The 27,876-nt window shown below is 52.6% G+C and overlaps 11 protein-coding genes across 11 annotated transcripts; 9 read left to right on the top strand and 2 right to left on the bottom strand.

The window, feature by feature from the left end:
* Positions 1 to 2,175: 2,175 nt before the first annotated feature.
* B0H65DRAFT_413928 (putative nox1) lies at positions 2,176 to 4,054 on the top strand (the record flags this gene model as incomplete). The annotated part of the gene is made up of 4 exons (XM_062823877.1): positions 2,176 to 2,276; positions 2,362 to 2,616; positions 2,674 to 3,902; positions 3,978 to 4,054. 4 exons carry the CDS (start codon positions 2,176 to 2,178, stop codon positions 4,052 to 4,054), a joined length of 1,662 nt encoding a protein of 553 aa, XP_062686103.1.
* A 474-nt stretch (positions 4,055 to 4,528) lies between these two features.
* On the top strand, positions 4,529 to 6,399 carry B0H65DRAFT_449421 (UDP-N-acetylglucosamine pyrophosphorylase). Its single transcript, XM_062825952.1, has one exon. It carries the CDS (start codon positions 4,877 to 4,879, stop codon positions 6,353 to 6,355), a length of 1,479 nt encoding a protein of 492 aa, XP_062686102.1. The 5' UTR covers positions 4,529 to 4,876; the 3' UTR covers positions 6,356 to 6,399.
* A 440-nt stretch (positions 6,400 to 6,839) lies between these two features.
* B0H65DRAFT_22370 (bola protein) lies at positions 6,840 to 8,079 on the bottom strand. Its single transcript, XM_062822088.1, has 2 exons — positions 7,820 to 8,079; positions 6,840 to 7,630 (listed from the first exon to the last, which is right to left on the bottom strand). The coding sequence occupies exons 1-2, from the start codon at positions 7,982 to 7,984 to the stop codon at positions 7,325 to 7,327; spliced, it is 471 nt and encodes a 156-aa protein (XP_062686101.1). The 5' UTR covers positions 7,985 to 8,079; the 3' UTR covers positions 6,840 to 7,324.
* Positions 8,080 to 8,962: 883 nt separating this feature from the next.
* Positions 8,963 to 10,833, top strand: B0H65DRAFT_414618 (uncharacterized protein; the record flags this gene model as incomplete). The annotated part of the gene is made up of 3 exons (XM_062823925.1): positions 8,963 to 9,185; positions 9,262 to 9,560; positions 9,622 to 10,833. The coding sequence occupies 3 exons, from the start codon at positions 8,963 to 8,965 to the stop codon at positions 10,831 to 10,833; spliced, it is 1,734 nt and encodes a 577-aa protein (XP_062686100.1).
* Positions 10,834 to 11,259: 426 nt separating this feature from the next.
* Positions 11,260 to 12,771, top strand: B0H65DRAFT_483767 (uncharacterized protein). Its single transcript, XM_062827667.1, has one exon. It carries the CDS (start codon positions 11,618 to 11,620, stop codon positions 12,314 to 12,316), a length of 699 nt encoding a protein of 232 aa, XP_062686099.1. The 5' UTR covers positions 11,260 to 11,617; the 3' UTR covers positions 12,317 to 12,771.
* Positions 12,772 to 12,917: 146 nt separating this feature from the next.
* Positions 12,918 to 14,374, bottom strand: B0H65DRAFT_449414 (Thg1 C terminal domain-containing protein). Its single transcript, XM_062825951.1, has 3 exons — positions 14,331 to 14,374; positions 14,087 to 14,218; positions 12,918 to 14,022 (listed from the first exon to the last, which is right to left on the bottom strand). Exons 2-3 carry the CDS (start codon positions 14,188 to 14,190, stop codon positions 13,239 to 13,241), a joined length of 888 nt encoding a protein of 295 aa, XP_062686098.1. The 5' UTR covers positions 14,191 to 14,218; positions 14,331 to 14,374; the 3' UTR covers positions 12,918 to 13,238.
* Positions 14,375 to 14,399: 25 nt separating this feature from the next.
* B0H65DRAFT_22301 (WD40-repeat-containing domain protein) lies at positions 14,400 to 16,418 on the top strand. Its single transcript, XM_062822079.1, has 2 exons — positions 14,400 to 15,132; positions 15,203 to 16,418. The coding sequence occupies exons 1-2, from the start codon at positions 14,591 to 14,593 to the stop codon at positions 16,251 to 16,253; spliced, it is 1,593 nt and encodes a 530-aa protein (XP_062686097.1). The 5' UTR covers positions 14,400 to 14,590; the 3' UTR covers positions 16,254 to 16,418.
* Positions 16,419 to 17,695: 1,277 nt separating this feature from the next.
* B0H65DRAFT_22232 (DNA-directed RNA polymerase II subunit RPB1) lies at positions 17,696 to 23,545 on the top strand. Its single transcript, XM_062822067.1, has 3 exons — positions 17,696 to 18,218; positions 18,277 to 23,177; positions 23,239 to 23,545. The coding sequence occupies exons 1-3, from the start codon at positions 17,862 to 17,864 to the stop codon at positions 23,264 to 23,266; spliced, it is 5,286 nt and encodes a 1,761-aa protein (XP_062686096.1). The 5' UTR covers positions 17,696 to 17,861; the 3' UTR covers positions 23,267 to 23,545.
* A 1,302-nt stretch (positions 23,546 to 24,847) lies between these two features.
* Positions 24,848 to 25,477, top strand: B0H65DRAFT_449405 (uncharacterized protein). Its single transcript, XM_062825950.1, has 2 exons — positions 24,848 to 25,069; positions 25,137 to 25,477. Exons 1-2 carry the CDS (start codon positions 24,906 to 24,908, stop codon positions 25,165 to 25,167), a joined length of 195 nt encoding a protein of 64 aa, XP_062686095.1. The 5' UTR covers positions 24,848 to 24,905; the 3' UTR covers positions 25,168 to 25,477.
* A 296-nt stretch (positions 25,478 to 25,773) lies between these two features.
* On the top strand, positions 25,774 to 26,096 carry B0H65DRAFT_449404 (uncharacterized protein; the record flags this gene model as incomplete). The annotated part of the gene is made up of 2 exons (XM_062825949.1): positions 25,774 to 25,870; positions 25,937 to 26,096. A coding segment is annotated over exon 2 (160 nt), but the record flags the coding sequence as incomplete, so codon positions are not given.
* A 105-nt stretch (positions 26,097 to 26,201) lies between these two features.
* B0H65DRAFT_449402 (uncharacterized protein) lies at positions 26,202 to 27,481 on the top strand (the record flags this gene model as incomplete). Its single annotated transcript, XM_062825948.1, has 2 exons — positions 26,202 to 26,228; positions 26,377 to 27,481. A coding segment is annotated over exon 2 (1,105 nt), but the record flags the coding sequence as incomplete, so codon positions are not given.
* Between the last annotated feature and the right edge of the window lie 395 nt (positions 27,482 to 27,876).

Below are 27,876 nucleotides of genomic sequence, written 5' to 3'. Positions count from 1 at the left end.
CTCTCCTGACACGCAACAAAAGCAACCCTCAAGCTCCTTTCGAAAATGGTTTCTTTGAAGAGCACAGCACATATGTACCGCTCCTCGTTTCACTAGACGTTCAAAGTCACCCCGGGGGCCCGAGGGGATTCGGAACCTCTCTCTTCCAGTCTTCCTTGGCCCCCGTGGCCCCCCTGGCCCCCCTGTCCGACCTCAAACGAAACCAATGGATGACACCAAGATAGCATTCTGAAGTTGCCCACCAAGTTCTTTACCCCGGAAAGACATGGCAGCTCAGACTGGTAGTTTTACTCAGCTTGTCTCGATGTTTCAGCCTTAAGAAACATTTACGTCAAAGCACTCTTAGGCGGCCACTCTCAACTCCAATGGATGGCATTTTACTCTTTTCCCTGGCTATTTCGGCATCAATGTAGCCTCAGTTGATACTTTTGAGATTCGAGTAAGAGACCTTTGGGTGGTTTCAAACTACAAGTCGGGGACAAAGCGGCACCCGCAGCGGCGCCTTATTCTTGAGTTGTTAACTCGAGGAAAAAGCAGTCCATATCCAAACATGAACCGGACCACATCGTCGGACTCAAGTGCTCAACTCCGTGTGCCGCTGAGAGGAACAATATCTCGCAGAGGCGATATAGAGTCTGGGTCATCAGCCCACCAAATCATTATGCGTAGCCACGGCCAAGGAGTGATAGCAGTATGCTTAAACATATCACGGTGTAGTAGGTCAAGTTCAAGATGCGGTCATCTCACATTGACATGTTACCACGCTTTTTCTCGTCCCTCGGGTCGGTTACAGGAACTCGGAGTGCACAGAGATGGATATCTGCGGCGACAAGCACAAGAGCTAATCGATCTAGTAGTCCTGAACTGGTCTAGAGGCTGTCGTCACCTTACCAGGCAATTGTGAGATATCATTGGACGAAGAGAAGCTCCAAACCACGAGTTCTCCTGCAGGGCGCCATCCTTCTCTGGTGTCTAGCGCCGCCGAGAGCATGTCACTGCACAAAGGAGCAGAGACAATTCGGCCTGTTCGAGACGAGTCTCCCCCTGTCCGTAACCCAACCGTTAAGCGCCGGGACGATATGGGTGTGACAGCATTTCCTGATTGGGCCTAACTTTTCACTCTTGATATTCTTGGGATTCTGGGCCCTGAGGCGGTTTCTGGGCCCTGAGGCGGTTTCTGTTTATCTTTTTCAGATCTCTCCTTCCCTTTTCACTCTTTCCTCTCCCGCTACTTCTTGCCTCTTCAAGCTTCATTGTCACCAAGCCGACAATACCACGCTGTTTAAGGGTTCGCTACCACGCTATACTCAACCCCTGTCGCAGTCGAAACATTCAGGTCGCCTCCCGCAACCCCCTCGTCAAAGCGTCTCTAACAGCTTTCGTCTCAACTTCTCTCCACCGTCTGTCGCAAAGACCTTGTCCGTCTGATATCAGTCAACGCCCAGCGGGAATCTGACACACCTATCCTGGATCGCGAAACCCGACTATACGGTTACACCTAGTTATTCGGTACCGTCCAGCACAGTCAAAAGCTACTTCAACCGTCCAGCAAGGAAGCTCGGATTGTCCTACTGCCGTGTTCCCCGGGTCTGACCATTGACCCCGGACAATAACATCACCACTACTACCATCACCAATTTTATCGATCGACGGAATTCTGTGGGCAGCCGACAAGCATCCCACTCACTCCAGTCTTGGCTCCCATCAACCATCTCCCCTCTTGAGGTTGGGCTTCCCCCGCGTATACTTCCTGTCGTGGTTCCTACCATCTCTCTTTCTTTTCCTCACCTTGTGAGGTAACATTTTTCTTTGAGCCTTACGGTTACTCCACCCTTCCATTCTCTTTAGCTGCTGGCTCAGATCACTCTTTACTTTCTATTCTTACACTGGTGTTTGTGTCTTGTTGTTGGGTTTACCGTGCTTCATCTTCACCGACCTGGTTCACCGAGACGCATACCGATATCAACTTAATTGGGAGGACGGATCACTTTTGGATATCAGAGTGTCGGCAAAGGGAATCTTACGGTCGTTACAACAACCAGTCACCACGGCTTCGATACCCACGAACCTTACACCGAGTGTTCACGAGTCGCAGGTCGACGTTTCATCAACTGCCGGAATCGATTGTGTTATTGAGTACGGGCTAAGCGGAGGAAAATCCAAGCAGTCGCCAACATGAGTCTCCTCGTGCTGCTGAAGAAGCAGCTCACGCCAACGAAGCTGCTCTTCCATGTGCTCTTCTGGGCGTTTCACTGGGGACTGTTTGCTTATGGATGGTACGTTTTGATATTCTCAGTCGGTGGTCGAATAGGCTTGGGACTTGTTGAGCAAAGGAACAATTACTGACACAACGATCTACAGGTGGAAGCAAGCAACTGATGCCCGTCTAGCGGGTCTAAACAGTTTAAAGTACTCAGTCTGGTTCTCTCGAGGTGCCGGTCTAGTATTGAGTGTAGATGGCATGCTCATCCTGTTGCCAGTTTGCAGAACGATTATGAGGTTTATCCGACCTAAGATCAGATTCATCCCACTCGATGAGAACATTTGGATGCACAGACAGCTCGCTTACGCTATGCTTCTCTTTACCATTATCCATACTGCATCTCATTACGTTAAGTGAGTATCACCCGCAAACCACTGGGAAACAGCGAGACACTGCTAACCTGGCAACAGCTTCTTCAACGTTGAGAAGACACAGATTCGCTCCGTATCGGCAGTCCAGATTCACTACGCCCAACCTGGTGGTATCACCGGCCATGTCATGCTCCTTTGCATGCTCCTGATGTACACGACAGCCCACCACCGCATTAGACAGCAATCCTTCGAGACCTTCTGGTACACTCACCACCTTTTCATCCCCTTCTTCCTCGCCCTGTACACCCACACGACTGGCTGCTTCGTCCGCGACACTGCCGACGGCTTCTCGCCCTTTGCCGGTGAGCAGTACTGGGAGCACTGCATCGGCTACCTCGGCTGGCGCTGGGAGCTCTGGACGGGCGGCTTCTACCTCCTCGAGCGCCTCTACCGCGAGATCCGCGCCATCCGCGAAACCAAGATCACCCGCGTGGTCCGCCACCCCTACGACGTCGTCGAGATCCAGTTTCACAAGCCCTCATTCAAGTACAAGGCCGGCCAGTGGCTCTTCCTGCAGATGCCCCAAGTCTCCAAGTACCAATGGCACCCCTTCACCATCACCTCGTGCCCCTACGACCCTTACGTTTCCGTGCACATCCGCCAAGTCGGTGACTTCACCAAGGAACTCGCCAACTCGGTCGGCGCCGGCCCCGCCCAAGCTAAGCTCTACGACGGCGTCGACCCCAACGGCATGTACGAAGTCGCCCTTATGAACGGCGACCACCTGCCCCCGCTCCGCATCGACGGGCCCTACGGTGCTCCAGCCGAAGACGTCTTCGAGAACGAGATCGCCGTGCTCATCGGCACCGGTATCGGCGTCACCCCCTGGGCCTCCATCCTCAAGAACATCTGGCACCTGCGCAACGGGCCGAACCCGCCCACCCGCCTGCGCCGTGTCGAGTTCATCTGGGTGTGCAAGGATACCTCCTCGTTCGAGTGGTTCCAGATTTTGCTGAGTTCACTGGAGCAGCAGTCGAGCGAGGCAGCCCGGATTCCCGGATCGAGCGGCATAGAGTTCCTCAAGATTCATACGTACCTCACCCAGAAGCTGGACATGGATACCACGCAGAACATTGTGCTGAATAGTGTCGGTGCCGACGTGGATCCGCTGACGGAGCTGAAGGCGAGGACGAACTTTGGTCGGCCCAACTTTCAAAGGTTCTTTGAGAGCATGCGGAACGGGATTTTGGATCGGACGTATCTGAATGGGTTGGAGGGGAATATGCGGACGACGGTGGGAGTGTATTTCTGTGGGCCTAGTGCTGCTGGTGAGTTTTTCTGCGCCCTCCCTCCCTTTATGAACTTACGAGGACAACTTGCTGACATCTTTTTTCCCTGAACAGCCCGTGATATCAAGAAGGCGGCTAAGGCGGCGACGTCTCGTGAGGTCGATTTTAGGTTCTGGAAGGAACACTTCTGAGTTATTTTTTTTTCTATATACACACATACACATGTACATGTATCTACTTTTTGGATCGATACCTACGAGTTTGACATGACGTTAAGTGTTGGGATACCTCTTGGCATGGCATCATCATCAGTATCATCCTCGTTCCGTTCATCAGTGAAGTTAGCTAGCCAAAGAAGTGTGCTACAGATCAAGGCATACGGGTATTGGACCAGTACACCAACTCAGAATTTTAGAACTGGCGAACCTTTAACTGGATAACCGCCGCGATGTTTGTGTTCAAAACATCATGCGTGGCTTCCACCCGTCGTGGCTTCAACGACGCTGTTAGTGTTATTGCGTTGTTCCCTGACAATCACTAACGAGTTCCTTGGTTGGTGGGGTGAGCTCTGGACTCGACTGGCGGTGACAGAAGCTGGTGGGGTTCATCCCGAGTGCAGGGGCAGCGGGTCGAGTCGTCGCTGCAGTGGTCCCAGTGGCAGCAGCGCATCCCGTCTCGTGTTTGGAGTCTTGGGCCTTGTTCTCCAGTTGTTTCTTTCAGCTTCCCGTCAGCTCGTATTGTCTCCTCTTTCGTCCCACGTCACTTCCTCTTGGAATCTGTTTATAGCTGAAGCTGCGCCTCTCTTCCAATTCATCGTTGAATATAATATTTCTCCCTTCCCAATAATTCCCAGCCTACTCAACCATCTACAAGTTATAGCACCAGTTCCCCCGATTCGGTTGCCCCGACTACCACGACTGCCCCTCCATCGCGACACCGAGACCTTCCGTCCCATCGATCGCATTCCTCGTTTCATACTATATACCCAACCATACTAATTCCGCATAATCACAATGGCCGCTGATCCAGTACCGACCCCGGAGCAGGTCTCCGAGCTCAAGGACAAGTACACCAACGCCGGCCAGGGCCAGGTCTTCACCTTCTACGACTCCCTTTCGAGCGAAGAACAGGCGCAGCTTTACAAGCAGCTTGCCGCCTTCGATCCCCTCTATATCAACAAGATCGCCGCCAAGGCGCTCACTCCTCAGACCACCGAGAGTGACAAGCCCACCCTCGAGCCATTGCCCGACTCGGCCAGAGCCAGTATCCTGGACTCCGACAAGCAGACTCAGGATGAGTGGTGGAAGCGTGGCCTGCAGCTAATTGCTGACAATAAGGTTGCTGTTGTCCTCATGGCGGGCGGTCAGGGCACCCGTCTTGGCAGTTCCGCCCCCAAGGGCTGCTTCGACATCGGTCTGCCCTCTCATAAGTCTCTCTTCCAGATCCAGGCCGAAAGAATCGCGAGGCTCCAGGTGCTGGCTTCGGAGCAACGCGAGCAGACCGGCTCCCCGGTGGTGCCATGGTACGTCATGACGTCTGGCCCTACTCGCAAGGCCACCGAGGACTTCTTCAAGACCAACAACTACTTCGGCCTCAGCCCTGAACAGGTCATCATCTTCGAGCAGGGTGTGCTTCCTTGCATCTCCAACGACGGCAAGATCCTCCTTGAGAGCAAGTCCAGGGTTGCCGTCGCTCCTGATGGCAACGGCGGCATCTACAACGCTTTGGTTGACGCCAAGGTGCTCGACGACATGGCCCGCCGCGGAATCGAGCACGTCCACGCCTACTGCGTAGACAACTGTCTCGTCAAGGTCGCGGATCCCGTCTTCATCGGCTACTGCGCTTCCCAGGACGTCGATATCGGTACCAAGGTGGTGCGCAAGCGCAACGCGACTGAACCCGTGGGACTTATTCTCACCAAGAACGGCAAGCCCGACGTCGTCGAGTACAGCGAGATCGACCCAGACGTTGCTGCCGAGGAGGACCCCGCACAACCTGGAGTTCTCAAGTTCCGTGCCGCCAACATTGTCAACCACTACTACTCGTTCCGCTTCCTTGAGTCGATCCCCGAGTGGGCGGGCAACCTGCCGCACCACATTGCCCGGAAGAAGATTCCTTATGCGGACCTGGAGTCCGGAAACACTGTGAAGCCTGAGAAGCCCAATGGCATCAAGTTGGAGCAGTTTGTTTTCGACGTCTTCCCCTTGATCGAGCTTTCCAAGTTCTCTTGCATGGAGGTTAAGCGCGAGGATGAGTTCAGCCCGCTGAAGAACGCCAGGGGAACGGGCGAGGATGATCCGGATACCAGCAGGCACGATATCATGGCTCAGGGACGGAGGTGGTTGGAGGCGGCTGGTGCCAAGTTCGCGGAAGGCGTGGAGGACGGCGTGGAGGTCAGCCCTCTAGTCAGCTACGTAAGTCTTGCCTCTGCTGTCTCGTCTTTTTTTCTCTCTTACCCCTTTCCAACACATCTTTGGATTACTTTATACTAACCTCTGTTCTCTTCAACTTAGTGCGGCGAAGGCCTCCAGAGCTACGCCGACACAACGGTGGAAGCGGTTGACCGCATTGAATAGGGTGTCCCGTAGCTCCGCGCTTCCTGTTCATTCGCACTCCCGCCTCCCGCTCTAGGAGACCCTCCCTACCATTACGAATACCTACTTAGACCGGTCCCTTCTCCCCATGCCGTCGTCCACCAATACAAACATTTTCCCGGTATCATTTGGCCCAAATCATTCGTTCCGTCTACCTTTGTCCGCCAGGATGAAAAGATTCCTTGTCCCGTCGACTGCCCGTCTCCGCCAATGACACCAAAGCTGGGACCTTTTTCAGGCATGGCTGATCAGCAAAAAGATCCCAGCGGGTGTTGTGAAGATGAAGCATCAGTTGAAGACAATCACTCAGCTTCTTGGCCTTGAGATCTGTGGAAGCACAGCTTCTCTGTCATGAGCGTGCCGTACTGATAGCCGTTGGTCATTATCTAACTTTGTGATGATGGGGGGACGGAGCGATTAGGCAGGGTTTACAAAACCACGATGTGCTTTCTACTTGGCGTATCTTTTGGGTTTTTACATAGGACAGCGAAAAGAAAGAGACAGCGAGCGAACTTCGTGGCTTGAACTACGACTTACCTTCAACATGTTCTTCATGACTATTATCGTGACAAATTGGCACTTCAGTACGGGTTTAGCAATGCTTCAGTCCAACATTGTTGCGCTTATTAGGTTCATGGGTATCATTCGTTCTTTTCCTCCTCTTGCTTCCTCCTTGCCCCTTTCCCTTGTCTATTTTAAATTCCGTCCTCCACAAATCCGATATCCAGCTGGCAGAATAACCAACAACCACATCACTCTCTTGCTATCCCCCCCGTTCCTTCAACCCCCATATCCTCCAACCATCCTACTCCCCCCACCCTCTCCTTTCCAACCATCCCCACCCCATCCCCTCCTCCCCCTCAGTTCTCAGTCCTTACAAGTCCTCGCCCTCTCCTCCCCCTCCTCCTTTTCCCTCCTCTTATCCTCCTCCTCCAACGTCATCGTCCTCAACTGCAACGCATGGATCCCGCCCTCCTTCGCCATCTCGTCCTTGAGCAATCCGTAAACCAATCGATGACGGGCCGGCTGCATTTTTCCCTTGAAGGCGTCCGACGAGATCACCACCCGGAAGTGCGTCTCGCGCGACGTGACGCCGCGCATGGCGGAGTGGTGGGCGTGTAGGTGCGAGTCGTTGTGGATTTGGAGGGTGCGGGGGGTTAGGTGGGTTGTGATCTGTGAGGGGGGAGGAAGGGGTGGGTTAGTTAGCGGTGGTGGATCGGACTGGAAGGTGTAGGAAGAGGAGTAAGAAAGGGGGAGGAGGAAGATGGGAGGGAATACTGGGATTGAGGATCGAGGCAGGGGCGGATAGATGGAGGGTTGTGGGAGCTTGTGGGAGCTTGTGGGAGCGAGTAATGGACGAACCTTTTCACGAATCGCATCCTCCAGTGGGGTAGTGGAAGGGGATTCGGACGTCACGGTCGACGAAGACATGATGATACTGGTGGTGGAGAGTGGTCGGAAGGCGGTCAAGGGAGTCATGGCGGTCGTGGCGCTTCTGGCGAGGCCGAAGACGGTGCGGCGCAACATAGAAGTAGATCCCGGGGGTGGTATCGGCCGGCCGGGAGACTAGGGAACTCGGGAGGTTTTGGGTCGGGTTAGCTATGCGCTTGCGCTTTGGTGCAAGTCGGCGCGGGGTGTGTGTCGCTTGGGATGAGGATGTTTGGTCGAAAACGATCGCCTTAAGTAGGACAATGATGCCGAATGATGATGGTCGTGATCAACAACAAAGTCTTGAAACTTGTTCGTGGTGGAGGAGGGGCAGAGGAGAGCTTGACCAAAGGTTGGATGATGACAGGAACCATCCAATGGGAATTCGCGGGGACCCCCATTGTTTACACCCCCTGTAAAAATGCCCCACGATCTTTCGGCTGCAGGGGTGCACATCAACTGGGGTGGGACAGAAAGACGCTGAAGGAGCGCCATCTTTTTTACCGTATTGCCGAATTGGAGCAGCAGGAGCAAACATGTTCCCTACGTAGCATACCTCTAGCATGGTGTTTGCTTTTCCTCATGGTGATGTTTGTTGACATACAAGGTGATATGGCTCGAATGTTGGCGTTGCCAGTGCAACGATGGGGAGGTCAAAGAGTAAAAGAGGTGACCCGACTCGGCATCTACATGTATCTCCGTCCACCATTTGTAGTTCCACCGGGCCGGGGCTAGGTACCTCTAGATCGGCACTATCACAGCACTTCAGAAGCACCTTGCGAACTCGACATCGGGTTGGTGTAAGCCGACCGACCATTCACCTACTTACCGTGCTCCGTTAGACACGCGCGTACCGTCTTCGGTCCCCAGGACCCAGATCATCGCAATATAAAGTGGCCAAGGTAGTACCCGCGCCCAACCTCCGGGGCCTCTCCTTCTTCTTCTTTCCCAATGAACCTACCCTTTATAACCCTCGGCACCAGGCGACTTGGTTCCCGGTTGCTTAACAAGACTCCTGCTGCCGCCTTTGCTTCCCCTCGATACTTCAACTGCAGATCGGTCACCGGTGCCGTAAGAATGGCGTCCACACTCCCCAAGCTGCCCGTCTTCGAGGCTATCTCTCGTCATGATCCTGAGTCTACCGTCGTCGTTCACTCAAACAGTGGGAGGACCTTCAAGTATGGCGAGCTCCTAGGGGATGTTTGCAAGACCCGAAATAGGCTATATGAGACCGCTGGCAAGGAAGATCTCAACGGCGAACGCATTGCTTTCTTGGTAGAAAACAGCTACGACTATGTAGGTAAGCCAGTCATCTATCTACATCCAGCCATTGACTTGGAACGGCATAAGATACTAACATGTAATTCCGTAACAAGTAACTCTGTTGGCATGTTTGGCTGCCAAGTCTATTGCCGTGCCCTTGTCCCCTGCTTTCCCAGCTCCAGAGCTCCAGTACATCCTGAACCACAGCGAAGCTCTGTTGCTTCTCTCCTCCGCCAAGTTCACAAACAAGGCACAGGAGGTGCTGAAGACGGAATTGGATTCTAAGCCAACACTTCTTGAACTTGTCAAGTTCCAAGGAGGGAGCCAGCATGAGCAGGTCACTCTGGACTCCAAGTCCGGACCGGGAGAAGCGGGCATGATGCTCTACACCTCCGGAACCACCAACCGGCCTGTAAGAGACCTTTCAATCTACTGTTTACCACTAAAGAGTTGCTGACTGACCCCTGATACAGAAAGGCGTACTCATCCCCCAGTCAGTCATGACCGCCCAAGCCCGCTCCCTCATCCACGCCTGGGAATACACCCCCGCCGACCACCTCCTCCACGTGCTACCGCTGCACCACATCCACGGCACCATCAACGCCATCTTCACCCCTCTCTTCTCCGGCAGCTCCATCGAGTTCATGTTCCCTTTCAACCCCGACGCCGTCTGGAAGCGTTTCGCTGCTCCCTTCCTCCCCGACACATCCGACAAGAAGAAGATCACCTTCTTCACCGTTGTCCCGACTGTCTACTCTCGCCTCCTAACCACCCACAAGCATCTCCCCGATGACCTCCAAGCCGCCACTCGCGAGGCCATTGCTCCCAGCAACCTTCGCCTCGCCATCTCCGGCTCCGCCGCCCTCCCTACCCCAATCAAGAAGGCCTGGCACGACCTTTCCTCCGGCAACGTCCTCCTCGAGCGCTACGGCATGACCGAAGTAGGCATGGCCCTCTCGTGCGGCCTCGAAACCGCCGACCGCGTCGACGGCTCCGTCGGCTGGCCTCTTCCCGGCGTGGAAGCCCGCCTGGTCGATATCGAGAACAACACCATCATCGAGCCAGGTCAGGAGCGGGACCCCGAGACGGGCCGTGAGCGGGCTGGTGAGATTCAGTTGCGCGGACCCAGTATCTTCAGGGAGTACTGGCGCAACCCCGAAGCGACAGCCAAGGAGTTCGTCACAGACGAGAAGGACGTTGCGGGCAGCAAGGGGCGCTGGTTCAAGACGGGCGACGTAGCCGTCAGGAGGCCAGCTCCCGAGGGCGCGGGCAAGAGCGACCGTGAGAGCCAGAAGGACTGGGCGAGGGGGGATATGTACTTCATCCTTGGGCGGAAGAGCGCGGATATCATCAAGAGCGGTGGTGAGAAGGTGTCGGCGCTGGAGGTGGAGAGGGAGATGCTCAGCCTGCCTCAGGTGGCCGAGTGTGCGGTGCTGGCGGTTCCCAGTGGGAAGTGGGGACAGAAGGTTGGCGCGGTGGTGATTCTGGATAAGGAGCAGGTGCCGGAGGGCAAGTGGAGCCCGTTGGAGATGAGGAGGGCGTTGAAGGATCGGTTGGCGGCGTATAAGATCCCGCAGGTGTTGAAGATTGTGGATAAGATCCCGAGGAACGCGATGGGGAAGATTAACAAGAAGAATCTGGTTAAGGAGGTGTTTGCGGATGAGTTTAGTGGGGATGAGCTCTAAGTCCAGATACGAAGAGAGCTTCAATAAGGAAAGAAGCGTCTTGGTGAAGAGAGATGGGGGTTGGTTGTGTACAAAGGAATAGCAAGCCAGGAGATGGATACCTAGTCACTTCACTCGTCCAGGGTCATCTATAGAAACATTGGTATATAGATGGTACAAATGCATTAGAGGTTTTGTTTTACAATTCTCCGTTCCCTGACCATTGACTGCATTCATGAACGTCAAACTACCCTCAGGGATTCTTGATATGTTTACCTAAAAGGAGAACCTCGATGGTCGGCTTGCCCAGAGTTTCTCAAAGTACACAAGTATCTTTCTTATCTCTACCAATCACATGGCTCCATTAAACTTATCCAAGCTCCACCCCCATCCCTGCACAAAAAAGTCCGACCCCACAGCCAAACTTTCTTTCTTTTGAGGAACTCGAGAATTTGGCGATCGCGAACGGACAACAGGCAAGAAGGACTGAAAGACCCAGTTCCTCGTCGGCACATCCATCCCTCCACGTCACTCCTTCAGCCTCCGCCCTGTACATAATCAATTGGAGCTGTACCTCTCGCCTTAGGCATCACGATAACTCTGCGTTCGTCCGCGCGAGCGACCGACCAACCGACAATTTTCTGAAGAACGATCTCGCTCGAACCCGATCGCAACGACCAATTCGCGACACCCCTCCATCCATCTGTCGCCAACCTTCCCAACCCACACTCTACTACTCCCTCGCGATCAGACACTCACTCCGTCCCCCTCCACATCCACATCCAACACATCCAACACATCCAACATGTCCTCCGCAAACACAAAATACGGCGAACGCCTCCTAAAATCCCAAGGCTGGCGGGGCAAAGGCTACTCCCTGCACCCGACCGACAACTCCATCGGGCTGTCCAACCCTTTGCGTATATCGCGCAACACCGACGGCCGCGGCATCGGCCAATCGACGCACTACACGTCGGACCAATGGTGGCTGGCGGCCTTTGACGAGAAGCTGAAGGGGCTGGACACGTCGAAAGATGGAAAAGTGGTGCAGACGACTACGCAGTCGAAGCTGGATGCCGTTACGGCGAATATTGGTGGGGGGAAGTATACGGGGGCGGGAGGACTTTATGCGAGTTTTGTTAGGGGGGAGGGACTTGCTGGGACGGTTGAACGGTCAGAAGAAAGTGGGAGGAGTACGCCGACTACTGATAGGGAGTATGTGGCTGGACTTAAAGGTGGGGTGAAGAAGAAGCAGAGGGATAGTAGTAGTAAAAAGAAGGAGGAGAAGAAGGAGGAAAAGAAGAGGAGGAAGGCGATGGAGAAACTGAAAAAGAAAGAGGAGAAGAAGAAGGCAAAAAAGGCGGCGAAGAAGGAGGAGAAGAAGAAGAGGAGGAGTGAAGGAGAGACGAAGGAGGAGAGGAAAGCGAGGAAGAAGGAGAGGAGGGCGAAGAAGGAGGAGAAGAGGAGGAGGAGGGCGGAGAAGGAGAAGGAGAAGAAGGGTTGAAGATGGGGTGGTTGATGGAGAGTTTGAAAAGTTGTCAGAATGAAGATACCCCTGTTGAGAGAAAGGAAACCATACTACCCTTTCCGGTACACCAGTCTGCCCTTGACGAGTTGTGTGCGGCCGGAGCTGTGATATATCGGAAAGGATGATGTATGGTGCGAGTCACTCCGTCTCCGGTTTTCTATCCTAGTCTCTGATGGAAGAGGACAGATCTGGCCGATTCGCGAGAGGAGCGGAATTGATAGTGAGGAATGATGAAAATACCATCATCACTTTGGAGTATTTGTACTTGAGACTTGGAAGTGTTTGGATGAGTGACTGGACGACGACTCTCAGGCAAATTGAAGACGCGCAAGATATATACAGGAGGTGAGGAGTGTGAAATGGGTGCGCGGCTCGACTTCCGCCCCAAGGTCGTCTCTTCTACTTCGGCATTTATGTACCTGTTGTCGAAAGGCCCGTTCGTGTAACGAGTAACTAGGGCGGGCTTTTCAGGCCACAACCAAGACAAAAAATATCCGTTCTAGACCAAGTGAGAATGAAAGAGAAAAATGCAGAGAACGTTTCCATGGTATTTTGGACTATAGTTAAAGGTGTGAAAACCGGTACATACGATACGGGGCACGGAGTGGTCTCCTGAACCTGTCTCTAAGTGAGGGAGCAGAAGTGAAACCGAAGAACCCTCCATACCGATTTGATTCTAACGCCGTCTACCCATTTGTACAGTGTGCTCCTCGTCCAGGTCGGTAAAGGATCACCTCAGAGGTCTGTCGTGGCAAAGCATAAGTTCCAAGACCTTCCATCACATCACGACCAAGCAAAGCCCCTCTATAGCACATAAAAAATCGTCAAGCTCAATGGACATATCCAGAGGTATCATTCATGATCATATCTCATACCGCTCTTTACCTATCCATCCCCATCAAGGCGCCTTAGGAACCTTCCCCGGCTTCCCACTCAACAACCACGGCCTCCTCTCCCAAAACTCATCCCTAATAATATCCAAATGCTCCACCACAATCCCCGCCTTCGTCCTCGCCTTCCTCTCCTTTTCCACCTGACTCTTCGATTTCACTTCGGGCACCGCGCCGCTGCTGCTCTTTTCTGCCTCCTCCACGACACTATTCAGATTCAGCGTAGTCCCCGGCTCCACCAGCTCGTACTCCCTAAAAATGACACTCCCCTTCTTGAAAATCTCCAGCTCATTATTATAGTTGATCCCAAACTTCTTAAACAAAATCTCGTTCTTGTCCGCCGAGAAGGTCCCCTTGAGCATCAATTCGGCCGCCGTCCCGTCCATTCCTCCCTGTTTGATGAGGGTCCAGAACGTGGTGTTGTACAGGTTGTTGATGTGGCAGTCGACCTGGCGCCAGCTCATGTAGTCGCGCAGGTTCTGGACGGACGGGTAGCAGACCGCCCTGCCGTCGAAGGAGGGTAACGGTGGAGACAAAGGAGAGTCGGCAAAGTAGACGGGCCAGTGGTGGACGTAGTAGGCTGTGAAGGTCGAGACGATGGTGGAGACGAGTTTGCTGGCCCGTCGCTCGAACAAAGTGCAGGATTTGTGGAAGACGAAGCTGTACTCGTCCGACACGCCGTAGGCGATAGTGATGTCGGGGAGCTCGGACATGACGGAGCGGGCGGCGGCGTTCATGAGGTCTAGGGCTCGCTTGTCGTTGGGCTTTTCGAAGGCATATTTGGTTGAGAATCTTGGGGGTGTGTTGTTAGTGACTGAGGAAATGTGTTTCTGGAAGAGGCTAGATATGTACATACTTTGTGAAGCCACGGCCATCGAGCCTTACTACTATCCAGGTGTTTGGAAGAAGCGAGTCAGGTTGCTCGAACTGCTTGACGTACTCAAACTTGGAGTTCGCCATTGTTGGGGGTATATAATGTTGTTTCGTTCTATTCTAGCCTTTTTAGTTAATGAGCGCCTTTGGCGTTTCCTTGTTGAGGAAGGGAAGACACTGGAACAAGAACAGAGGTGAACAGAAGAGAAATGTGTATTGAAACTTGCCAATGACTATAAAAGGTTGTGTAAGTGAGACGTGACACTCACGATGAACCGAATCTGAGTCTTCACAAGATCGATACCCCACACTCTTGACCCTGTCGCCGGTCATTTTAGCGCTTGACGGTTGTGCCCACCCATTAAAATCCCGGCCGGCGGGACTGTCCCCCTGACGCACACTGGGCTGGGCCGTGCATGCCCCCTGGAACGGGAACCCCACACTGACAGGTGAAGCTCCAGGTGGGGGCGGCCCCGAGTCCGTGAAAATGGAGGTTCGCGGAAGACAAAGCGCGACTGGAAGTCGTCCACCAACACCTCCTCAACCTCAGTATCACCAACACACATTTTCTCCCCGCGACCGTGGCTCAATCCTGTACGCGCGACTGCGGAAGAAGCGACTGCGGAAGAAAGATCGACAAGAGTTTCTCAAATCTCTCGGCATAACGAATATGAATCTTTTACTCGCCGAAGACTATCTTCTTCAAGATTACCCCGAACACATCACCAACACAATCCGATCCGGTCACTCTACGTGCGTGCGCTTCAACCGGACGGGCGACTTCCTCGCCTCGGGGAGGGTAGATGGCACTGTTGTAATTTGGGATCTTGAGACCATGGGGGTTGCACGAAAGCTTCGAGGACACTCCAAGAACATCACCTCGCTAAGTTGGTCACGATGTGGACGGTACCTGCTGTCTGCGTGTCAAGGCTGGAAGGCAATCCTCTGGGACCTACAAGATGGGAGCAAGTATCGCGAGGTGCGATTCCGCGCGCCAGTTTATGGGGCCGAGTTACACCCAATGCATCAGTACGTCACTCCGGGTGAGGTCGATAGTTTTACTGCGCTGTGGCAGGGACTGACCCGATAATTGCAACAGCCACCAGTTTGCCGCCGCGTTATTCGAAGAACAGCCGATGCTCGTCGACGTTACCGATCCCTTCGAAGTACGACATATCCTCCCTTCGGTCGAGAAACGATCCGACGACGGTGCCGACACCCCGACAAAGGAGAAGCATGCTAAGGAAGATGCGAGGCACATGACGACAGCGATCGTATACACCGCGACAGGCGAGCATCTCCTCGCCGGCACGACCAAAGGCCGACTCAATATCATCGATGCGACGACCCACGAAATCATCTACTCGGAAAAGATTGCTGGCGGTGTAATAACTACGTTGCGACTTACAGAATCAGGGAAGGAGCTGTTGGTGAATGCTCAGGACAGGACAATCAGGACATTCAAAGTGCCAGATCTGACATCGGCAGACCTGGATCCCGACACGATCCAAATTCCGCTCGAGCACAAGTTTCAGGACTTGGTCAACCGCTTATCTTGGAACCACGCCGCGTTCAGTTCGACCGGAGAGTACGTTGCAGCGTCAACGTTTAATAACCACGAGCTATACATCTGGGAGCGCGGCCATGGCAGTTTGGTGCGCATGCTGGAGGGGCCGAAGGAGGAACAGGGTGTTATAGAATGGCATCCCCACAAGCCCTTGCTAGCAGCGTGCGGTCTCGAAACAGGAAGGATAAACATCTGGTCGGTCACAAGTCCGCAGCGGTGGTCGGCGCTGGCGCCGGATTTCGTCGAAGTCGAGGAAAACGTCGAGTACATCGAGAAGGAGGACGAATTCGATATTCACCCGCACGAAGAAATCCAGAAACGACGGCTAGACGCCGAAGACGAAGACGTCGACGTGTTGGGGAATGCAGAGGGCGGGGGCGCTGGCGGCGACGTGGCACCATTCAGGATGCCGGTGCTTTTCAACCTCGGGGAGTCGGACAGCGAAGAAGAGTTCGTGAACGTGGGATTGGGGACGCTCAGGCGTAAGAGCCCTGACGATCAAGACGACGGTGCACCCGTAGGCGAGGGGAAACCGCCTGCCAAGAAGACAGTCACGCAGAGGACTCGGACGAGGAAGAGGTGAGGAGAGGGCATGGAAGACGAGACAATGAAACAAAGGAAGATAAGATACCCATGAATTTTTAGTAATTTGCTAGGGAGCTAGTTTAAAGTTTTAGACCGACTTTGGTAGCATGCAGCGCAACCAGCGGTTCTGAAACGTGCAGATTTCGGAGATATCATAACAATAGACTTCCATGTGTGTGTGCGGCGCACCAAAACATTCACGCTTCACATTGGATCTTCTTTGTGTGATGTTCTCGATTTCATTTTCATCCGAATGACGCAATTGGAGATCAAGTCGGCATGGCAGTTCCAAGTTCGGCGACGAGAGCAACGATGGCATCCATAGCATTTAACCGAATGTGGTCACAGCATGGTGGGGATTGGGTTGGATCTCCTCGTCTGTCAGAGTCGGAGTCGCTGATATTGCCGGCCGGCTGTTGATTGTAACCGTAGCGTAGGTAGCCTGTGAGAATTGTTGGGGTAACCGTGACAGCAACAGCCGCGTGGGCGGTTGGGTTTCTATCTTGGTCCTTGGAGAACAAGAGATCGGATCAAAATGCCAGGTACCAAAGGCGGCGCGTTCATCTTGTAGGACAATGGAAGAAGCAGTTGAACAAAGTTGGAGCGGGTGAGGCTGAGAGGGCAACCTGGAATGCATCAATGATGTCGGTTGCGGTCGTGTCCGAGCGAGCAACGTTTCCAGTTTCCAGTTCAGGTTTCCAGACTTCAGGCAATGGCCCCCGCCCCCTTGAGTCACAGGGGAGGCCTGGAATGGATGGTAAGGCGGTACCATTAAGGTACCTTGTTCTATCTGCAATCACCAGCCATTCACTAAATCCTCAGGCTGACCTTAGTGTTGGAGTGAAGGTACCGTCAAGTACCACTCAGTACCCTTCACCCTGCCCGGCCGCTGCTCAGAGCCTCTTGGTGCTTTGTCACCCAGTGCCACAAGTGGGCCCCTTACCGCATTGGGCCTAGTGGCTGCTCGCCTCTTGTCCCGCGTCGGTCTCTGGCTGGGCGGACGAGGGCGGTAGAACTTTTCAACCACCGTGGAGGTCTGCCGCCTTCCTTCCTGCTCCATACCTCAAACAACACCACACCCCTTCCAAAATTCCCGATCTTCGCAAAGCGCGTCCACATCGCCGGATTCTGCTGGTCGTCCACCACCACGATTCCGACGACTTTTAATCGACCGTGCCGACCGCGATCATTCGCGTAATCAAACGATTCCTTTTCTTTTCCGACTACACGCGCGACACTGGCGGGGCCGACAGCGTGCACGGCGGACTAGTTAGCTCCTTTCGGGGGCCGTTGGCCTGGACAACGCAGTGGAGGACAAGGGACTTTCGATTCCATCAACAAACACCACCACGCCATCTCGAGCCGACTGTGTGCATCGAGGTCTCGCGCTTTCCTTCTTTTAAAGAATACTAATTTTCTTTTTTTATCCGTCTTATTCGCCTTCGCCCCCGGTTTTGCGCGCGCGCGGGAGAGACGGCTACGACAACTTGATTGACGGCCCTCGCGTCTCACCGTCATTTCAGCCTCCGATTGACAAACCCTCCACCTTTTGGACAACGAGAACCGATTTTTTTCAGGACTGTAGAGCATCGAAAGGTCCTCCAAGATGGCGAACCTATACTTTGCGCACTCGAGTGCGCCCCTGCGGACTATCAAGGAAATCCAGTTCGGTCTGCTGTCGCCCGAGGAGATCAAGAGCATGAGTGTGGCCCACATCGTCTACCCAGAGACCATGGACGAGACCAGGACGAAACCCCGCGACGGCGGTCTCAACGATCCTCTCCTGGGCTCTGTAGATCGTCAGTTCAAGTGCAAGACGTGTGGCGAAAACATGTCCGAGTGCCCCGGCCATTTCGGTCACATCGAGCTGGCCCGACCCGTCTACCATCCAGGCTTCATCAAGCGTGTTAAGAAGATATTGGAGATTGTCTGCCACAACTGCAGCAAGGTTCTTGCTGACAGAGTTCGTGCAACCTATCCTATCCTTCAGGGTAGTTTTGGACGCTAACCTCCTTCTGTAGAATGACAAAGAGTTCGCGGCCGCCATGAAGATCCGCGATCCCAAGGTCCGCTTCAACCGAGTATGGGCTGTGTGCAAGAAGAAGAGGAGATGTGACAACGAGGTTATCAAGAAGAGCGATGATGACGAATTCAACCCTCTCGCCGACGCCAAGGGCGAGCTACCTGGCCACGGCGGCTGCGGCAACGATCACCCCACCGTCCGCCAGCAGGCCCTCACCCTCTATGCCCAGTTCGATACCAAGGACGAGGAGGGCGTCAAGAGCAAGGAGAAGAAGATCATCACCCCCGAGATGGCACTCAACATTTTGCACAACATGTCCGAGTCTGACATGATCGACATCGGTGTCAACATCTCTCAAGCTCGCCCTGAGTGGATGATTATCACTGTTCTGCCTGTTCCGCCCCCTCCAGTCCGCCCCAGTATTTCTATGGACGGTACCGGCACCGGTCTCCGGAACGAAGATGATTTGACCTACAAGCTCGGCGATATCATTCGAGCAAACGGCAACGTTCGCCAGGCCATCCAGGAGGGTTCTCCGGCTCACATTATCAATGATTTCGAGAACCTCCTCCAGTACCACGTTGCCACCTACATGGACAACGATATTGCTGGTCAACCACAAGCCCTGCAAAAGAGTGGTCGTCCCGTCAAGGCCATCCGTGCCCGTCTCAAGGGCAAGGAAGGTCGTCTGCGTGGTAACTTGATGGGCAAGCGTGTCGACTTCTCTGCCCGTACAGTCATCACAGGTGATGCCAACATCTCGCTGGATGAAGTCGGTGTGCCCCGTAGTATTGCGCGCACACTCACATATCCTGAGACTGTGACACCTTACAACATTGGCAAGCTCACCCAGTACGTCCGGAACGGCCCTAACGAGCATCCGGGTGCCAAGTACGTTATCCGCTCAGACGGTAGCCGTGTTGATCTGCGCCATCAAAGGCGGACAGGCCCGCTACAGCTGGAATACGGCTGGAAGGTTGAGCGCCATCTTATCGATGGTGATTACATCATCTTCAACCGTCAGCCCTCTTTGCACAAGGAATCCATGATGGGTCATCGTGTCAAGGTCATGCCCTACTCGACCTTCAGACTTAACCTTTCCGTCACATCTCCTTACAACGCCGATTTCGACGGTGATGAAATGAACCTTCACGTTCCTCAAACCGAAGAAACTCGTGCTGAAGTCAAGGAGCTCTGCATGGTTCCTCTCAACATCGTCTCGCCGCAGCGTAACGGCCCGCTCATGGGTATCGTGCAGGATACTTTGGCTGGTGCTTACAAGCTTTGTCGACGTGACGTCTTCCTTACGAAGGAGGAGGTCATGAACATCATGCTCTGGGTCCCCGAGTGGGACGGCATCATTCCTGTCCCTGCCATCCTCAAGCCTCGTCCTCGCTGGACTGGTAAGCAGATCATTAGCATGGTTATTCCCAAGATCATAAACCTCAAGAACCTCGACGAGGAGGATGGCGAGTGTCCTCTTAAGGACAAGGGTATTTTGATCCAACAAGGTGAGGTGATTTTCGGCCTGATGACGAAGAAGATTGTGGGTGCCGCTAGTGGCGGTATCATCCATCTCTGCTACAACGAGCTGGGTCCTAGCGGTGCTATGGATTTCCTCAACGGCTGCCAGAGAGTTGTCAACTACTGGCTTCTTCACAACGGCCACAGCATTGGTATCGGTGACACCATTCCTGATGCTGCGACCATCGCCAAGGTCCAGACTCACATTGACGATGCCAAGACAGAGGTCAAGCAGCTCACAGACATGGCCACCAACAATGAGCTTGAGCCATTGCCCGGTATGAATATCCGTGAGACCTTCGAAAACAAGGTCTCCAAGGCTCTCAACACGGCCCGTGATAAGGCCGGTACTACCACTGAGAGCAGTTTGAAGGATATCAACAACGCCGTAACCATGGCTCTGTCTGGTTCCAAGGGTTCCTCCATCAACATCTCTCAGATGACTGCCTTGGTCGGTCAGCAGATCGTCGAAGGCAAGCGTATTCCTTTCGGCTTCAAGTACCGCACACTGCCACATTTCACAAAGGATGATTACTCGCCCGAAGCCCGTGGTTTCGTCGAGAACTCGTACCTCCGTGGTCTCACTCCTTCAGAGTTCTTCTTCCACGCCATGGCTGGTAGAGAAGGTTTGATCGATACCGCTGTCAAGACTGCCGAAACTGGTTACATTCAGCGTCGTTTGGTCAAGGCCCTTGAAGATTCGGCCGCGCAGTACGATGGTACTGTTCGCAACTCGCTGGGTGATATCATCCAGTTCGTCTACGGTGAAGACGGTCTCGACGGTATTGCCATTGAGAATCAGTCTGTTGACCACTTCACGATCTCCAACAAGGCTTTCGAAAAGCGGTTTCGTCTTGATGTCATGGACGAGGAGGTTTCCTCGAGTGAGCTCGAGGCGTTGGAATACGGAAAGGAGATTGCCAGCGACCCTACTGTCCAGGAGCTTCTCGACCAGGAGTATGAACAGCTTTCGGTCGATCGCCATATGCTTCGCGAGATTCAGCGCAGGAAAGGCAACAATGACACCAAGATGCAGCTTCCGCTCAACATCATCCGTATCATTGACACTGCCAAGAAGCTGTTCAAGGTGGACGAGACTGCTCGCAGTGACCTTGCCCCTAAGGACGTCGTTCCTGCAGTCAAGGCCCTGCTTGATCGCATGATTGTCGTCAGAGGCAACGATCCTATTTCGAGGGAGGCGGACTACAATGCCACGATCCTCTTCAAGGCCCAGCTTCGGTCTCGCTTGGCGTTCAAGCGTCTTGCTGTCCAGGATAGGATCAACAAGCTGGCTTTCAACCACATTCTCGGCGAGCTGGAGAACCGTTGGTCGAGGTCAATGGTTTCTCCTGGTGAAATGGTTGGTGTGTTGGCTGCTCAGTCTATCGGTGAACCCGCCACCCAGATGACGCTCAACACTTTCCATTTCGCCGGTGTGTCCTCCAAGAACGTCACCCTTGGTGTGCCGCGTCTAAAGGAAATTCTCAACGTTGCGTCCAACATCAAGACGCCTTCCATGATGGTTTACCTTGACTCCAAGGCCGCGACCCAGGAGGAGGCCAAGAAGATGCGCAGTGCTGTCGAGCACACGAGTCTTCGCTCCGTCACGGCTGTCACTGAAATCTACTACGATCCCGATATCACATCGACTAACATTCCCGAGGATTACGATTTGGTCGAATCTTACTTCCTTATTCCCGATCAGAGCGGCGACGAGCCAGATCCGATTGAGAACCAGTCTCGTTGGCTTCTGAGAATCACTCTCGATCGCCAGAAGATGCTTGATAAGGGTCTCCGCGTTGAGGATGTTGCTCACCGCATCAAGGAGGTTTACAAGAAGGATGTTGCGGTTGTCTTCTCCGACAACAACGCTGAAGAGATGGTCATCCGTATCCGTGTTATTAAGGCGGATGATGACAAGGATGAAGATGGTAACAAGATCATTGAGGATGATGTCATGCTCAAGCGTCTTGAGAAGCATCTCCTTGACGGCTGCACACTCCGTGGTGTCGAGGGCATTGAGCGTGCCTTCTTGAACAAGGGTGTTAAGCTGATCGAGGCCAAGGATGGCTCAATGAAGCACTCCAAGGTGGATGACGACTGCCAGGAGTGGTACCTTGATACACAAGGTACCTCTCTTCGTGAGGTCTTGACTGTCGAGGGTGTTGATACCAAGCGCACCACCACCAACGACTTGTGGCAGGTTGTCGATGTCTTCGGTATCGAGGGAGCTCGCGCTGCCCTGATGCACGAGTTGACGGCTGTGTTGGCTTTCGACGGTTCGTACGTCAACCATCGTCACTTGGCGCTTCTTTGCGATGTGATGACATACAGGGGTAGTATCGCCGCCGTCACACGTCACGGTATCAACCGTGCCGACACTGGTGCGCTCATGCGTTGCTCTTTCGAGGAGACTGTCGAAATTCTCCTGGAAGCTGCCGCCGTCGGTGAGCTCGATGACTGCCGTGGTATCTCTGAGAACGTCATGTTGGGCCAGATGGCTCCCATGGGCACCGGCGCCTTTGACGTTCTCCTTGATCCCAAGATGTTGGAGACTGTCATCTCTGACAACTCTCGCATGGGTCTCATGCCGGGCATGACCGTGAAGGGCAGTCAGCTGGATGGCGCGGCTACGCCTTACGACACGGGCTCCCCGATGGCTGACAGTGGGTTCCTTGGAAGCTATTCCCCCACTATGGGCAACTTCTCTCCTATCCAGGGCGCTGGGTCGGACAGCCCGACGAACAACGGCTTCGGCACCGACTACGGTGGCGTTGGCGGATACGGTTCTGGTACCTCCTACTCTTCGGCTACCAGCCCTCGTGCCACCAGCCCCTTCACACCCACGTCGCCATTCAGCTATGGCGGGTACTCGCCATCGTCGCCCGCGGCTGGCTACTCGCCCAGCTCGCCTCTCCTCGACTCTTCTGGTCGGTTCGCTTCCAGCCCACAATTCAGCCCCTCGTCGCCGTCGTTCTCGCCAACTTCGCCGATGCTGCGCCCTGGAAGCCCGACCAGCCCGAGCTACAGCCCCACCTCCCCGAGTTACTCGCCGGCATCGCCAGCTGCCGCCAGGTACTCGCCCACCTCCCCCGCCCAACAATTCTCCCCGACGTCGCCCTCATACTCCCCCACGAGTCCGAGCTACAGCCCGGCCTCGCCTGCTTTCCAGGCTACCTCGCCAAGCTACTCTCCGGCGTCGCCTACCTGGTCGCCAACCTCGCCGGACGCTTACTCGCCCACGAGCCCGTCGTTCCAGCGGTCGCCTGGTCAGCAGCTGTCCCCTACTAGCCCAACGGGTTATTCGCCGACGTCGCCGCAGTACTCGCCGCGGACGCCGGGACGTAATAACTCGGGGGGCAACGGGGATCAATAGTAAGTTGTGGTTCAGTCCGTTTGCTTGGGGTAAAACAGCTTTGCTAACAGAAACCTCAAGTTCCCCCACTTCGCCATCGAATGATTAATCATTCTAAGAAGTTGACATGATTGAGCGGAGCTGGGTTTGAGTTGTAAGAAAAAGCGCAAATGCTTATTAAAGGAGGGAAAGAAGGGGATACAAACCAACTGCCACTACAACACCGTATATAACAAAAAAGGAAGGGTGGCTAGGCAGTAGCAAAATGAGCGCGAGCGCGGAGTTGCTTTTTATCACATTGTTCATCCTGTTGTCGTCACATCAAACTGCATTTTTCTTTCTTCTTGGGCCGTCGTCGTTTGCTTCTCCGTTTCTACTAGAGTTGGAGATAAACTAGCTTACCTTCTTACGTACGTACAAAGAATAAATGCAGCAGAAACAATAGCGAATTAGTCAAAGTTGGGAAAGACAAAATATCATATCATATTAGCATTTCATATTCCTTCTCGTTCGTTTCTGCTTGTTGGCGGTGGTGGTGGTGGGCTTGCTCATGAATCGCTTCTGATGAAAAGAAAGCACAGATTGGTTTGGTTTTTCTGCTCAAAGAGTTTCTTTGCTGTTTGTGGGTTTATATTTACTAAGCAGGCAAATACGAGAACAGGCTCCTCACTTTTTGGTAGCCATCAGATAGCGCAATAGCGTTGGCGATGGGTAGATGGACAACGAGTCGTTGCGCAGCGAATAGTAACAATGAAACTCGTGACACCCTCTAAGTGAAATCATGTCTTCATTTTCCAAATCAAAGGACCAAAACCCAAAAGAAAACCGAGAGCACATTTCTTTCCAATGTTATCCTGGATACCACCTCCAACCCCAAGCGCCTATCCTCCCTGATACCCATCCGGGAATCCTGTCCCCCGGAAAGTTGGATGATTTTTGCCTCCCTTGCCCCAGCATCACGAACAACCAACTCGCCAAAACGGAGTTAAGCCTTCCTACATAAGACCAAACTACAATACAAACAAGCACATACGACCATAGATGGTAGAAAACTCGGGATCCCGTCCGCTCTCCCATAGATAAGCTACCAATCGGAAGATTATCTATGGGAATAATTTTTTGTAGTTTTTAACAGGGGTTTGGATGACTGAGCCAAAAACGCCGCCGCCGTTTCTAGAACCGTTTTCATTGCCTTCGCCATCGAGTGCACCGTTCCACTTACGCCAAGCCCAGCTGAGTGGGCGAGGCATACACTACACAAGGTACTTACTCCTGCCATTTATCGCTGACACCTACTCCATATACTTAGTACTTCTAACTGGGAGGTGTGGTTGGCTTTTGGGAGGTGTGGTTGGCTTTTGGAAGGTGTGGTTGGCTTTGGAAGGTGTGGTTGGCTTTGGTGAACACTTTTCTCCGTACGTATATCCCTTCAGGCGAGTTAGAAGGGCCTCGAGATATAAATTGCGTCTTTACTCTCGGATTCCCGACTGAACCAACCAAGCAAACTTCTGTCCCATTCTAATTGCATTCATTGTATATCAATTCTTCCCAGTTGATTCTACCGCATGAATTACGGCCCCTACGTTGCGAGGGTTGCGTTGGTTTTCATATGAAACCCTCCTTCGAGTTTTCTAATTGATTTCTCCTCCAAAACATGCTGAGCTCGTAAGCCATTGCAGCTTGAGAGGGCATTGTTTGAGTCTCACGGTGCCGACCGCACTCCTCCATCCATATGCAATACGGAAGGGATGGAGCTACGAAAACCGCCGATACCGCCGACTGTACCCGACGTCGAAGAACGGAAAAGAAGAGCATTTGCCGACGTTGACGAATTTACGGTAATAATACATGAGCGTTCGCTTTGTAAGAAGACCAAAGCCGAGCGAGAACGCGCGTGGTGTCTATGGAATAGGTATGTACCTTATTATTTTGCTGTTTTCTTTGATATTGCGTACTAATGCTTTTTAGATTTGTCATAGAAGTGTTACAATTAACACAAAAAGAGGCTGATAAGGTTTGGTTTGGTATGTGCCAAAATAAGAAAAAGTCCATTGCTATTTGCAAGAGCTTTCTGGCTGACTATACACGCTATGCAAGATGTAGGCGTCTGTATATAGACGGTACCGAGGAACAGAAGCAGGTACCAACAGTTCAATCAGTAGTGACTATTATTGCTGTATGGAAGCATGTAGTAGCTCAAGCTGATGCTGTAGTGCTTGCGAAGAGAAGGGATCAAGATTCAAATGAAGATTCAGACGAAGATTCTGAATAATGGATATTGCTTGGCAACCGTGGGAAGGCCCGTGGAGAGGTTATCTAGGTAGATTTCCTCTTTACCTATACCGATATTGTATACTAATATTTCTTCTTACAATAGATCTAATCAATTCTTGTACAAAAGTTTAACCTATTATGCAAATAAATATTTGAGAAAACCGAAGCTACAACAGACGATATTCTGCTTATTCTTAGTACTTTGTGGGAAAGCGCAGTCGATATACCTTGTGATCCTAGACATCGGCTTGCCTTTCATATATTGGTGCTTATAGGAAGCATTGGCTTTCAGCCCGGCACTTATGAGAACATGCTTTATCGACAAGTTAAGCTACTTGTCGTTCGCGATCCGGATACAAAGCAGCCAAGGCTTGTTGCTGAGATCACGATCAATCAAAACAAGCTATCGGCTAACAAAATTGATAAGGGGGCAGATGTGTATGTATTCTTGCCTTTAACCGTTGATTCAAACTAACACTTTTCTCGTGTGACCTTTTCTACTACTATGGTACCATGCCAGATCGTTTGTTTAGTTACGTTTGTAGTTATTCAAGCTCTACATGATAATGCCTTCGAAACAGAGTTTTCGTCCTTCGACGAATTACTTCAGCGTCCAAACTTGGAAGATGTTGATTGCATTGAACTTAGGTGGAAGGATGAGATGCAGCAAAAGCCTATCTTTCCCTTAAAGTACTACAAATATCTGGAACTTTGGAACCGGACATGGTTGGTAGCGGGGAACAGAAACACTCTCCGCCCCTATGCGCTGCGAATCGGCGGTGGAAATAAAATTGATGGTAAGAACTTTTACCCGTTTCCCTTACTATTTTGCTTACAATTTTTACACAAGGTTCCCTTACATCTGCTATTCGAAACCACATCCTGAGCTATAACACAAAAACATTCGAAATATCTTACCAAGCGAGGCATATTCCACACAATTTGATGTCACTCGTTTTCGATAGTACATCTGAAGACCAATCCAAGCTATTCAAGCTATTGGCCTCCGCATCATTGCGTAGGGATGACAAAGCACCGCTTTATCCGACAGCGGCTATGCTAAAAACGTTTGAAAATCGCGAGGATATGAAAGCACTTCGCGCACAGCGTCGTCACTTCCGGGAAGAGCTCAAACTCTCTGTAGACAATACACAGGTAAAGCAACTTACTGTAAAAATTGGAAATCTACGGACGGTATTATCAGACTTGGCTGTCAAGCAGGCTCGAGAAAACTACTTCGCTGAAGTTGATTCCCTTAGGGCTCGTGGCCTGTCAACCGAAGATATGCCAGCCCCCCCTCCAAATCCTTTCAGATGCTCCTTCGGTCCCAGTTTATCTGCAGCAACAATCATTGGTCGATACTTGAACCCCAAAGATCCGGTTTCCGACACCGCCACGAAAATGGGTTTTCCAAATTCGAACGACAGTGGTTCTGACCAAACTACCCAAAAGCATCTTGCAGTACCGAAAATGCTTTTTGCGTATCTGAATGATAGGTACGGAGAAGTAGAAGCTATTGCTCGGGAAATGGAGCAAACAGCCTCCGAACATAAGGAAGCAGCTTCCACGCTCTCTACATATCTTCTCTGCCGACAAAGCTTCACTCGTCGACATAACCTCAGTAGACACCATCGGAGCGTCCATTTCACGGCAACGACCTTTGAACCTTTCTCATGCCCCGAATGTCAGCGGCAAGGAAAGAAAGAGTATAGAATCGAGAGGGCATCGGAGTGGAGTAACCATGTCGAAAGAGTACATGGTTCAATCAATACTCCGGATCTCTTCACCAAGCCTATCGTCAAACCCAAACCAATGGCTACAACTACCAAGTCTAAATCCGCTCCTTGTTTAAGATGCGGCCAATTGTTCTATGCAGGAAGCAGTTTTTCAAGACACATGAATAAGTATCACAAGATCGACAAGCCATTCGATTGTCCCAAATGTAAGGGAGAAGGGGAGAATATCCAGATTAATGACCTCGCTTCGTGGCTTACACATACGTCGGATGTTCACAGTTGTAATGGGCAAACAGGAGTTGTTATTGATAAGGAATGCCTACTAAAACAGGGACAGAAGAAGAGGAGAAGAGAAAACATAGTGGAGGAAGCTATAAAACGTACTAAATTAGAATCCCAAGTATATAGAATACAAACAAGAATGCTGTCTCCGTCTCTCCCACCGAGATATCTCCTCCTGGAACCACGATTGCGACAACCGTGATCGCAACCAAGCCCGACAGCAATGGTGAGTCCTTCAATTGCCTTGAGGTTTCTCATTGTGCCGCCCGATTGATTGTGCCGCCCGTCTGGTTGTGCTGTCTGGGCGTGCGAAGAATTCACGTGATCCTCCTTGAGACTCGACATCTCTGGGTGCGGTTGCGATCAGTGGGGCGGTATTGCGGACCGGGCGGGGCCGTGGCGGCGGAGTGGGCCCCGAGAATGACGG

This window comes from Neurospora tetraspora, assembly GCF_033439725.1.
Source record: "Neurospora tetraspora strain CBS 560.94 chromosome Unknown B0H65scaffold_1, whole genome shotgun sequence".
Taxonomy (NCBI): domain Eukaryota; kingdom Fungi; phylum Ascomycota; class Sordariomycetes; order Sordariales; family Sordariaceae; genus Neurospora; species Neurospora tetraspora.
Note: the sequence above shows the minus strand (reverse complement) of the source record. Positions and strands in the feature narration are given on the sequence as shown.